The sequence below is a fragment of the Littorina saxatilis genome, linkage group LG3, assembly GCF_037325665.1.
Source record: "Littorina saxatilis isolate snail1 linkage group LG3, US_GU_Lsax_2.0, whole genome shotgun sequence".
NCBI classification, from domain to species: Eukaryota; Metazoa; Mollusca; class Gastropoda; order Littorinimorpha; family Littorinidae; genus Littorina; species Littorina saxatilis.
The window spans coordinates 53,694,473-53,707,446 of record NC_090247.1 but is presented as its reverse complement, the minus strand read 5'-3'; the positions used below and the strand labels follow the sequence as shown (position 1 = coordinate 53,707,446).

General features: G+C 41.7%; 1 protein-coding gene across 3 annotated transcripts; it reads left to right on the top strand.

The window, feature by feature from the left end:
- The first annotated feature begins 2,725 nt into the window (after positions 1-2,725).
- On the top strand, positions 2,726-11,978 carry LOC138962657 (hydroxylysine kinase-like). 3 transcript variants are annotated; one of them, XM_070334557.1, is made up of 7 exons: positions 2,726-2,824; positions 6,506-6,693; positions 7,135-7,306; positions 7,686-7,805; positions 8,432-8,562; positions 9,070-9,244; positions 9,503-11,978. In XM_070334557.1, the coding sequence occupies exons 2-7, from the start codon at positions 6,556-6,558 to the stop codon at positions 10,057-10,059; spliced, it is 1,293 nt and encodes a 430-aa protein (XP_070190658.1). In that variant the 5' UTR covers positions 2,726-2,824; positions 6,506-6,555; the 3' UTR covers positions 10,060-11,978. The 3 variants fall into 3 exon arrangements, with proteins under 3 accessions (XP_070190658.1, XP_070190659.1, XP_070190657.1); XM_070334556.1 differs by lacking the exon at positions 2,726-2,824 and having other exon boundaries at positions 6,393-6,693; XM_070334558.1 differs by lacking the exons at positions 2,726-2,824; positions 7,686-7,805 and having other exon boundaries at positions 6,392-6,693.
- Positions 11,979-12,974: the final 996 nt, after the last annotated feature.

Below are 12,974 nucleotides of genomic sequence, written 5' to 3'. Positions count from 1 at the left end.
ATGAGAGGGATATTCCTCTTAACAAACAGATGTTTTTAGCTAGACATTTATAAAATGTAACAATGACCTCGAATTACATTACCGACCAACATGAACATTCTCAATTAAAACGGCATCAAAACATATAGTCTGAAAGTGGTAACTTCTTATTATCTATACGTCATTCGCCAAACCGAGGCTCAGTGCTTGGAGATTCGCTGTCATGCAGAAACAACATCTATAACTATTATGCATCAATGGGATACACCAACTCGCAATAAACCTTTCGAATTCCAATAAATTTTTGATGGAACTTTTTCAGAAAACTTTGGTACATATGTCAAACATAAAAGTGAAAGTTAAAGGTAAGCTTATGTCTGTCAAGTACCCATTTATTTTTAGGAAAAGCTTTCTTGTGACTTTAACCTTTAAGGAGTTCAAGGGACATTTCCTGCAATGATTTCCTCGAAAATGCTCCGTAAGTATGCTAATCAATTGAATGAATTTTTAATTGGCAAAAGTGCAGCAGAAAGCGCAAAATAAAAATTGTCTCGGCTCTTGTAACCCTTCATGCACAGAGCTTTAATTGTGACTTTGGTTTCAGTGTTCCTGTTCCATCAGTCCTTCCCTGAATAGTACTTCTGCTGTCGGTCTTCGTAGTGTGATGCTCCGGAGGTTGACGGAAGGACGCAGTGGCGGTCTGCCCTCAGGGGACGCTCGCTCAGTCTGACTCCGCGACTTAACAGTCGATGTCGTCAGTCGGGGGCTTAGTAGGTAGCGGCCTGTGTCCATTACTGAACACCATCGAAGTGACTCGGCAGCATTGCAGTGTCATCTTCAGTGGTTTGCGTTTTTATTTTGTACTCACCACACATCAGATTTAAAGGTATATATATAGAGACCGTTTGGGGTTTTAATGGTATTGTCTGGTTGTGCATACGGGGGTATCGCAATGTTATGCCGGTAAAAGCGGTTCTTGAAGATTTCAGATGGCCCCAAGTGTTTACTTTGCGATATTTTCAGCGAAAGGTATTGTCTTTATCAAAATTTAAATCAGTTACTGCACGATGTTTCTGCTTCTAAACTGAAGTGGTTGTATTTGGATGTAGAATAAACAGCGTTGTAAATCCCGTACATTTTGAGTTCAATTCCAAGAAGCCTTGGTGCTAGGCCGCTGTGCATTCAGAAGCTTGACATTTCTAAGGCACGAACAATATAGTTAATCTGATTTTGCATGTTACTGGGAATCCTTTGTTCTAGTTCATCCGACTTTAAAACACATTTCGACACACAATTCCAATATATGCCACTTTTTCTCATGCCCTTTCACAAAAGACACGATTCTGACTCGTTAATCTACGCCCAGTCGTCGTTCTTACAAAAACTGTCATAAAACCTTTTGGAATGTTGAGGTTAACAACCTTTGACACTTAATTTAGCAAGCAAGACAGTATCTGATACATCATTTCTTCGACATGGATTCTTGAGATTAGAAAAGCGCATTTTAATCAACAAGATATTACAAAATTATGACGATAAAAGTGTATTCCTCTACACAGAGCATTGCTATCTGAAATAATGGATTGTTTAGCAGGAAATACATACTTCTTAATACACGATAGAAGAATACAAGGCTTTGGTCTACTCTGCTAAACAACAAATTCAGGAGAAAAAAACCAGACAGACAGACAGAGTGAAACATATACACAACCCGTATATATACGGGTGTGTAACAATACGACTAAAATCATGGACTCTATAGATGTCAGGCGTACTCTCCGACGACCACTACACGAACGAGCTGTGTCACCTGGTGGCGGCAGATGTATTAGCAACCAATACAAGCACATGATAACTACAAGTGCTCAACCACCTTTACTATCAGTCGACACGCGGTGATACGTATGCCCTATGACCTTTTCTTGGGGGTATCCCGTACTAAAAACAGAATACGGGATTCTGGGAAAGCTGTTCAAGGGCACTTACGCACTATATTCGATGTTCAATACACAACTCAAAACCTTTTGAATGAATAAAATGAATAAAATACAAGAATAAAAAGTTCAGAAAATACCCCCAAAAATTGAAAAATAAAAAACCTAAAATTTCTTGCCGACGATGCGTATCGAACCTGTGACCGCCGGGTTCGTGGGCAAGCTTACCACCACTAAGCCAATCTGGCACACAATGATCTGGTGCAAACATAGACATTTAAACTTCGAACGTTAAACGTGAGTTCTCGAGCATGTGTTGAATCCTCGGTTTCCGAGTTTCTCCGTTCGTATTAAATACACAAATTTTGTGTAGTGTACATTTCGTCGATCTCCGACTCGAGGTGAGTTAAATTGGTAACTGACCCATGCGCCCGTTTACTTCGTATTGAAGGCAATTTAAGTAGCGTTAAGTTCAAGTGTGACCGACATTGTGTTGTAGTCCTGCTCTGAAATGTATTGACCAATTGCCGTCATTTCTCACAAGGATTTCCCTTCCCAGAATTCCATATTTTTGATGACATACAAGGGATTTAGTTTGGGACGAGACGCCCTATGGTCGGTTTATTATATAAAGGGAAGTAAGCGGTTAAAAACGGGCGTCGACAGAGCAAAAGAAGGGGGATACTAACTTGTAGTTATCATTAGCTTGTGCAACCAACCATTGACGCGGGCGGGTGTGTGTGGTTTCTATACATGCGCTAAATAGCCACCGAAGCGATCTTTATTTGTACCTGCAAAATATAAGCAGCGGCAGACAGCCCATGTGTTGTTGAATTGTGTAGTGCATAGCCCACACTATCATCCCAGTTGAACACGGGTGCTCGTCAATACCGGGATCTGGTTGTATGAAGGTAAATGGTGATAAATGTGCCGCAATTAACTTGTGCGCTGCTCATATATTTGCTTTTATTGGTGATCCTGAAAGGTTCTACCTTTTAACTCGTTTTGAATAAAAATCATTTTGCAAACCCGTTATTCAGGATATAGAATACAGACTTATAATTCTTAGTGAGAAACATTTTAACTACTTTTCATTTTTACGAATTCCACAGAGCATCATCATCTCAACCTCACCCCCTTACCTCCTTTTTTTTTTTTTTTAACACCCCCGGTATAGGGGTGTGTATAGGTTTCACTGGATGTGTTTGTTTGTTTGTTTGTTTGTTTGTTTGTGTGTTTGTGTTCGCATATAGATCTCAAGAATGAACGGACCGATCGTCACCAAACTTGGTGAACAGGTTCTATACATTCCTGAGACGGTCCTTACAAAAATTGGGACCAGTCAAACACACGGTTAGGGAGTTATTGGTGGATTAAGATTAAGAGTGACATATTAATGGTCAAAGGGAAATAACCTTCTCAGTTGGTGGCAGTGAGAATGGTTATTTCCCTTTGACCAACGGGGGGTGTTTTTCCTAACTCGACGTACCCTTTCGCAATGGACCCTGTGTTTACATTCTGAGTTCTGAGTTCTGAGTTCTGACTTCTGATTTCTGACTTCTGACTTCTGACTTTTGACTTTTGACTTCTGACTTTTGACTTTTGACTTCTGACTTCTGACCTCAGTTGCTGGCAGTGAGAATGGTAAGGACGGGGGTGTTTTTCCTACCTCGGAGGAATTTCTTGTTTTTAAAGCAAACAAACACTCAAGTCCTTAATGGCAAAAAAACGTAGGACTTTTAATATCAATTTTACTACCTGTGCGCTGCTGTCATTGTTTTTTTGCTTAACGCCCAGCCGACCACGAAGGGCCATATCAGGGCGGTGCTGCTTTGACATATAACGTGCGCCACACACAAGACAGAAGTCGCAGCACAGGCTTCATGTCTCACCCAGTCACATTATTCTGACACCGGACCAACCAGTCCTAGCACTAACCCCATAATGCCAGACGCCAGGAGGAGCAGCCACTAGATTGCCAATTTTAAAGTCTTAGGTATGACCCGGCCGGGGTTCGAACCCACGACCTCCCGATCACGGGGCGGACGCCTTACCAATAGGCCAACCGTGCCGGTTGCTGCTGTCATTATATTTAGTGACTTGTTTTTAGTTGCGGTTGTGATCGTGCCATTCGCACAGTTTTGCCAGCTGTAGGTAGGCCTACGAGGGGGCACTTTGTCAGAAACAACTTGATGCCTACTCTGCTTTCGCCGTTGAAAATAACATCGATCCAAATTCCATCAGTTTAATTGTCTCAGGCTGTCTGTGTCTGTCTCTCTCTCTGCACACATAGGACGTCACTTTTCCATTCTGAGGATAGGACTCGTTGGCTCACGTAAGTGTAGCCTATGCGATCGTAACTTTGTCTGTCTGTGCGTTTGTGCGTTTGTGCGTGTGTGTGTGCGTGTGTGTGTGTGTTTGTGCGTGTGTATGTCTGTGGTAGAAACTTTAACATTTCCGAGTCTATGTGTGAGTGGTTATCCAAGACTACGGATAAAGCTCGCATAAGATTACGTCACGGTCAAAAGTGTTTGACGTCAATTAATGCATCATGACGGCATGCCTCCCTGTAGTCTTTCTCTCTCGCGTGGTGTGTGTGGTCTCGGTCATTGTTATTTTGAGCGGGCCGAGACTTTTTGGCAGTCGTGTCCCTGTAAGTAGGCTACATGCAGATCGACAGACAGATCTAGATCTAGTGTCTCTCACTCTTGCACCGTGTCACCTATGCTTGCTGTGTGTGTGTATGTGTGACGGAGTGATTGAGTTTGTGTTACTGTTTGTCGATTTCTTACGTGAGCCTTGAAGGCTTCGCCTCTTGTTTTTCATAGTGATCCTTTGAAGTTATAACGAAATGACACCGCTTTTGAAGTCTCGCGTTATCCGTCGAGCGAAACGGGGTCAACGTCCCATCAAAGAGCTTCTCTCTTTGGTCCCATTCATCGCTTCTGTTTTTTTTTTCTCTCGGTGAATTTTTGCACTCTAAACTGAAGTGTTCCATTTCTTTCTTTCTTTTTAAACAGTGGGACAAGGCATAGTTGGCCTTCATCACATTAATTCTACAGAGAGAGACATGTACAGAGAGACTGACTGACTGACTGATCTTGAAAACATAAGGGTAGAGGTTTTAAGGCACAGCCCAGTCTTATATAATAATGATAATAAATGAGCATTTATATAGCGCAACATCATAACTTTACAATTATGCTCTTTGCGCTTGACACATTTAAAATTAAAACACAGTTATACAAGCATTTACATCTACATTCATAGTCAACAACGCTTAATTAAAAGCATACACCATCAAACATACATTAAAAAAAATTCTTCTACTAACTAAGTAATAAAAACATGAATAAAATAGGTAGTGAAAACAAGGGAAATACCAGCTGAATACCCTTAATAAAACAGACCATGTTATTAACAATACTGAAAACAGCCCTAGATGTTTATATACATTATCACATTATCACTAAAACAACAAAATAATACACTACATGTAGCCTACTTAAGGACTGAGAAAACAAAATCAGGGGTTGTATTTCTTGAAGAGGTGTGTTTTAAGTGCTCGGGGAGGAGAGAAAGCCTTCGGACAGTCGTATATAAGTTTCAGAGGGACTTCGGGCTGGATGTGAAAGGCTTCGAGAGAAGCAGTAGGGTGTTTGTTTGTACGTTTGTTAATACTAACTGCCACAGAAAGATTTGCACATTGTCCTTTACGAAGCTCATCGTCACTGTATTACTAAAGTTTGCGTCATTAGTGATTTCTTATACTGTGTCTTGTGGCTGTACAAGACATGTTGGCGTAGCGTGCACAATTCTTAAGTATTTGAACCTTGACCTGCATGAGAATGAGACCTGATCTTAAATGCAATAACAATTGAGAAAGTATTTTTATGGAGGTGAGAATTTCTGCCCTTATAGAAAATGGGGATACGAGTCTTTAACTTTTTGTTACGTGTCTGTCTTTTTCTGTGTGTAACCGTTCCCCAAGATACATGTAGATAACTACATTTACCTGGTTTGTTCTATCGTAGACTAGAGGCTTTGAACACAACTTTAAATGCCGCTCTTCCATTTTCCCGTATCTCATTAACTAACAGTCGTACTCGGGTCCAGTGAGCGTAATTACTTGACGTGACATTCAAAGGGCAGTTTAAACGTTTTCAGAATACTGAATTCAGAATACAGAATCTTGAATTGCCCAAGGTTGGGAATTTGGGATGACATTGCGGTTAAGAAACATTTCAATCCAGCCATATACACCAGCACACGCATCATCTATACAAACTGATCAACAACATTAATTTAAAAATAACACTGGACAGCATAAGTATAAAAATACATTCACAAATTATACTAGCAGTATACACATCGAGATTCCTCGCCTCAAGTCAGTCACACACACACGCACACGCACACGCACACACGCACACGCACACGTCACAGCCTCATGCATTTTTATAACGTGACAGAAATCGCAGTCGCTGGTAGAATAACAAAAATAACAAATTAAAACATAAAATGCAATAAACATAGATCTGATGGTTTCTTTTTTCCGACAAAAATAACATTGCCCATGCGCTTCATTATAGGTACAGAAACAAATTTCTTTTTGAGTCTGTTACGTGAAGATCCAGCCACCATGTCTGGCAAGGACCAGAACTACATCATCGAGAAAGATGAGGGGAAGAACTCTGCACCAGAAGCGGTCATTCAGCAACCGGGCGAAGTTATCGTTCCTGAAGTAGCAGACGGCTTAGTCGAGAAAATCGCGGAAGAGGTGAATACAGTTTTCAGCTATTTAAAAGTGTTTTTGTTGTTATTGTTGTTGTTGTTGTTGATGTGCTAGGGTTACATTTTAAGCTAAGCCTTTTATCCTAACAATTCTGAGTTTATGTTCAGACGGGAGAAAATTGTAAAATTAATTTGTGATTGAGTTAGTCATTCCGAAGAGGATTCACACAGGTGTTCATCGTTTTGCTAAGGAAAGTGTGTTTGACAGAGTATTAAAATCAGTCTGACAGAGTGCTTTGTCCCTGACTCAATTAAATGACGCGTTTGAAAGGGTTTGAAACTTGCTTTTTCTTTTCTTTTTAATTTACACTATGAGGCCAGCTTTTGTAATAAATGGGCGACATGGTTGACCATAACATGACCATAACAGGTGGCGCTAACTAAGTTGGCATCTTTAAAGATGACGCCATGCTGTTTGTCTTTGCAGATTTACGGGTTAAAAGTCATCACCTGCAAGCAACTTCATGGGTATGACGACAAAAATTACCACATACGGGTCTCTCCTCCGTCATCAAATGCTCATTTGCTGTCAATAAATCCTGAAGGTTACGTCCTGAAAATCGTGAACACCATTGACACAAAGAGACCAGATATTCTCTGTAAGTCAGCCGTCCTTTTGTTTTGGTCTTCTCCCGTAGCTCTTCTCCATCTGTGAAATTCGTTATTTTTGTTCAGCATGTCTAAGATTGGATTAACTCAGAAACAAGTACCACTGCACAGAATGCAGCCAAGGTCTTGATTTTTGGTATGTGTTCAAGGGAAAGTACGGTCTTATATATGTGAAATCATGGACGTAGATATCTTAGGCGGTGAGCATGCTTGTGTAAGGCAGGACGGACATTAAGTCAAGTTATAGATCAAGGAAATACATGTATCCTTCCGTTGGAGTTGTCTTCTAAAGTTAGGCCTAAGGACCTCATACCTATTACGCTGTATACCGTTGAGTCGTAGTTTCTACACTGTGATGTGCTTTTCCAGATGCCCAGATCGAGTTTATGAAGCATCTTCAGAAGCGCGGCATTGCAACACAAGAGCCAGTGCCGACAGTGAAGGGCGAACAAGTCGCGTTTTGCCAGTTTCCTCCTCTTTCTGGTGTAGGTAAGCCTAGTGGTAAGGCGTCCGCCCCGTGATCGGGAGGTCGTGGGTTCGAAGCCCGGCCGGGTCATACCTAAGACTTTAAAATTGGCAATCTAGTGGCTGATCCGCCTGGCGGCTGGCATTATGGGGTTAGTGCTAGGACTGGTTGGTCAGAATAATGTGACAGGGTGAGACATGAAGCCTGTGCTGCGACTTCTGTCTTGTGTGTGGCGCACGTTATATGTCAAAGCAACACCGCCCTGATATGGCCCTTCGTGGTCGGCTGGGCGTTAAGCAAACAAACAAACAAACACTTAACATCCTGTAGATCCCTCTGTTTTGATTAAGTTCCCCTACCCTCCCCCCCCTCCTACATTTTGATCTTCTGGTTAGTAATTGCGTTGTCCACCATCATGAAAATGTGTGTAACTTAGTATTGTTATGGTCACGTGAAATAAGCATTTGCTTGAGTTCGTGTCTTAGCTGCATTTTTGTCAATTGTCAATTGTTTCATGTCATGTACTTTGAATACAATTGTGTGCAGAGAGAGTGGACATTTTGTGATGAATTGATGCCTTAACGGACGCTCGCGGAAAATGTATACCATATCCTAGACGTCATCGCTTGGCGTTTGTCATTCATTTCAGGTGACGTCAAAACCCACGCTGTCTTTGTACGAACCTTCCTCCCCGGACAAATCCCATATGACGTCACACTGACACGTGACCTGTGTTACAAGCTCGGCCACTTTCAGGCTTCTGTGACAAAAGCCTTGGAGGTAAGGAAAAGTACAATCCACAATAAAAGTAAATACACAAAGCGGGCATGCAAAAGAAAGTGTGAAATGGATTAACACCCGATTTTTGTACCCTAAGTTATGAATATTTTATTGCAAGATTAATGGGTGAAGGGTCAAAATAAACGCTTGAAAGCTTGAGATTTGTTGGGTAGTATTCAATATAGGGCGGTGGAAGGGCGGCGGGGAATATATATTCACTTTATATGCTGGCGATATTACAATGGATTAACTTCAGTTTTCTGCGTCTGTGTGTTCTCGTGTAGTTAATCTTAACTTTAGTTAATCAATTGTAATAGTTTCCTAGACGCCAGACACCAGAGTCTGCAATTCTTTGTAGTGATTTAAAAGTGGTTTTGTGTTTGGGAATTCCCTACATGCTATTAAAAGACCAGTATCATTAAGCTTAGTTTGAAATTTCGCAGGAAAGAAAGAAAGCAGGATAGGACACGTACGTCTCCTGTTATATATGCATGTCTTGTATTGCAGGACTTCAGTCATTCGTTTTACGACACATTCGACTGCCTGTGGAGTTTCAACAACATACCAAAGCTGAAGGAGTTCGTACACGTCATTACTGACGTCAGAAATCGACGCTTGGTTGATGACGTCATAGATCACTTCACCACAGTCGTGCTACCGAGGCGAAGTGAAATAAGAGCTGGTGTGTTGTTTTGGTCTCATTGTTGTCATTTCTGCTTCTCTGTGTTTCATTCGTTGTACTCTCTCTCTCTCTCTCTCTCTCTCTCTCTCTCTCTCTCTCTCTCTCTCTCTCTCTCTCTCTCTCTCTCTCTCTCTCTCTCCCTCTCTCTATCTCTCTCCCTCTTTCTTTCACCCGAAATAACATTTCAAAACGCACGGCCCTCATGTGAAGCTGATAAGTATGTGTTCAACCAGACTTTCACTTTTGTTCTTGTCACAGGTTTTATCCACGGTGACCTCAACGACCAGAACATTCTGGTAGAGCGCAAAACTGACGTCATGCCAAACGACCCGGATGAGTACGTCATATGCGGTGTTCTGGACTTCACGGAAGTCGCTTGCACGCACCCCCTGTACGACCTTGGCATTCTAGTGGCCCACTTCATGTTGGGGGCCAAGACCTTTGACCCTCTAGAGGTGGGAGGTCACATCCTGGCTGGCTACAGGTCAGTGCTGGACTTGCCTGAGCTGGAACTGTCGTTGTTGAGGGTGACGGTGGCCGTGCGGTTAGTGCAGTCGTTGGTGCTTGGGGCCTACAACTACAGTTTATATCCCGATAATGAATACTTGCTGACAACAGCGCGGCAGGCCGGCTGGCACGTACTGCACGCCCTGTGGGACACGCCTGCTGACGGTCTGTATCAGATGTGGGCCAACATTCAAGAATCCTACCAGAGACGATCAAGCGTGCGAACAACAAAGCCAAACATCAACGACGATCAGGAGAACCCTGGAAAGTGTATGGATTCTCGTTCATTTAAAGATCTCAAAATATAAACCTGACAAAATCTGACGGCCAGCTTCTTCTTCAGCGTTCGATGATGGTTATGTCTAAATTCGTTGGCCCGTGATGTTGACAAAGTGACGGCCATCGACTAGCTCTCACATCAAAAAGCTAAAAGCGCACAGTAAACAGTTAGAAGTTTATACCACTTAGGTCTTTAGGTCACTGCAGCGCCTTTTCACTCCAGCGCCGCAGGCTGAGGTTGTTCACCTTGCTGTCAATACTATTGGTTCGGGTTGTCACTGGTGAGTTCTGGAGAGCTGTCGATCACTAGGTCTGATCGCGGTATCTCTATGTTATGATCTTGCACATTTTTTTGTAGTGCAGTGGAACCTCCCTTTTAAGACCTTCCAAAATCTGAGAAAATCAGGCCTTAAAAAGGAGGGAGTCTTAAGATGGGGGTATATTTGCGGAGGTTATGAACAGAGAGTCTGAGAAAAACAAGGTCTTAAAAGGGAGGGAGTCTTAAATTGTGTGGTCTTAAAATGTGGGTTCCACTGTGTAGCAACGCACGCTTATATGCAGGCTATTTATTTACCCTGTTATTTCCAAACATGATTTAGGTGTTTCGAGCACGATATTTGTGTCGCCCCCCGCGGGTTAGGGGGAAGAATTTACCCGATGCTCCCCAGCATGTCGTAAGAGGCGACTAACGGATTCTGTTTCTCCTTTTACACTTGTTAAGTGTTTCTTGTATAGAATGTAGTCAATGTTTGTAAAGATTTTAGTCAAGCAGTATGTAAGAAATGTTAAGTCCTTTGTACTGGAAACTTGCATTCTCCCAGTAAGGTAATATATTGTACTACGTTGCAAGCCCCTGGAGCAATTTTTTTATTAGTGCTCTTGTGAACAAGAAACAATTAACAAGTGGCTCTATCCCATCCCCCTCCTTTCCCCGTCGCGATATAACCTTGAACGGTTGAAAACGACGTTAAACACCAAATAAAGATATTTGTGTCGTTATTCTTGTGCTCAAATCATCCTCGTCAGGCCCTTGTCCGGACGGAGGAACGCACAGTTTGTCAGGACACTGACGCCCTGTTACTGGAGATTATCCAAATTTGATGGCGACAGCTTGGAAAGAACAAACAATAATACGTTCGTCCCACGTATAGGGCTCCCTTCTCCTAGAGAAAAGGGCCTTTCTTCACGCCTGACGGAGATTTAGATTGGACTTTGTTGAATATATAGAGCTTAAACAATGACCACGAGTTGATTACTGGAAAATAAACCACGAGTGGGTATTTGCAGCCGCTTGGTAATTCACGAGTGCACTCGGAGCACACGAGTTAATTACCAAGCGGCTGCAAATACCCACGAGTGGTTTATTTTCCAGTAATCAACGAGTTGTCATTGTTTAAGCTATTTATACAAAGAACAACACGGGTCGAACATGCAGTCATGCAGACGACATTTTGTAGGCAATTTCATTTCAGCCTAATCACTCAGAGTGTCAAATGCGCGTCATTCAAATAGTCCCTATTGTTTTACTTTATTCTTAGTCTCCGACTCGTCGGCATTATACTTGTCTCGTCTAAATATCGGACCCTATTGCTACGATTAAAACACAATAGCGTTTGGTCCATGTCGTTGACTGATTGCAGACGACGGTTCCCTTTCCGCATGAAACCACGGAAATAACCGAACATTGAAAAACCCACTGACATCTATTACGGAGAAAACTCGGGATAACCGGATGTTTAGCATTACGTCAATATGCTAGGAATCATATGACGTCATGACGTATCATGCTTGCCTACGTAGATTGTATGTTCGAAAGTCTGACTTCTGTTGTGAATTCGCGTGGTGAAGACTGCGGTAAATCTGTAGATGATAAGAGAACAAGGATTGTCTCAGAAGAAACGACTAAATGTTTCAGACCGGTAACTTCATTTCAACATTGCACTATATAATGGACGTTCTATGTGACAGGAGAGTTTGCTGATTTTGTGTTAAACATTGGAGAGATCGTCTGCTAGAATCAGAGATAGGTCGCTTCAGATTGCAGCTTCTGGAAATTTGCAAGGTTTGTTGCCTGTTAAAGAACTGGATTTTAAACGTAATGTAGGGTACAGTAAGCAACAACAAAAACACACACAAAGCAAATGGCATCGTCTGTCGACTAGTCACAAAAACAAACCTGGCGAGGTATGCGTGTACTTTATACACGTCAGCCATTGTTGTTACAGTTTTGAGTCAACGTTGTATTCTTCCGCAACAAGGTCCAATCGTCTGGGTTTCAAATGATGTCATGTTCTAAAAATAAATTCTAGTATTGATTATTTTTTAGCCCTCTTTATTCTTACTTCGAATAATCCACGTGTGATTTTGGTGTAATCAAAGTAGTTCGTTCTAATTTCTCACTTGTCTAAAAATAATCAACTAGATTTAATCCACCCCTCCGTTGCATTACAGGAGTTGTATACATTTTGATAACTGATTACTTGATTTGTGCAACTTGGATCGTACTTTTCATGTGAACATTTGTTTTATTGACATGTTCATTTTTGTTGTTGCTGATCGTGTTGAACAGTAGTTGGGAGGCCTCATTTAGAGGGTTCTTTTCTAAATAAAAGCCCATTTTGCACGCTTAGCGGACACAGGTCTCACGTTGTTAAATTTATATTTTGGTTACTGATTGCTCGCACTTTGTAACCTGGGACAATGGTTTTTAATTGCGTGGACATTATTTCTTGCTCTCTAATTTATTTTCTGTTTGTGTTAATTAGGCTACTGCTTGATGAGCCGGACAATAATGACAAGTACCAGTTAATAAAGGCATATATGTGTTGTATGCTATTATACGGCACGCCACGGCATATTATCGTATCGATTTGTATTGTATTTAATGGTATTATATTTTATCGTATCAGAATATTGCAGTGTGTTTGATTGTCAAGGTTGTACT

Excerpts from the sequence above, each read along its gene's own strand:
- LOC138962657 (XM_070334556.1), top strand. The coding sequence starts at position 6,490 with ATGCGCTTCATTATAGGTACAGAAACAAATTTCTTTTTGAGTCTGTTA. Across the intron at positions 7,307-7,685 it reads AAAGAGACCAGATATTCTCT|ATGCCCAGATCGAGTTTATG; the intron begins GTAAGTCAGCCG and ends GTGCTTTTCCAG. Across the intron at positions 7,806-8,431 it reads TCCTCCTCTTTCTGGTGTAG|GTGACGTCAAAACCCACGCT; the intron begins GTAAGCCTAGTG and ends CATTCATTTCAG.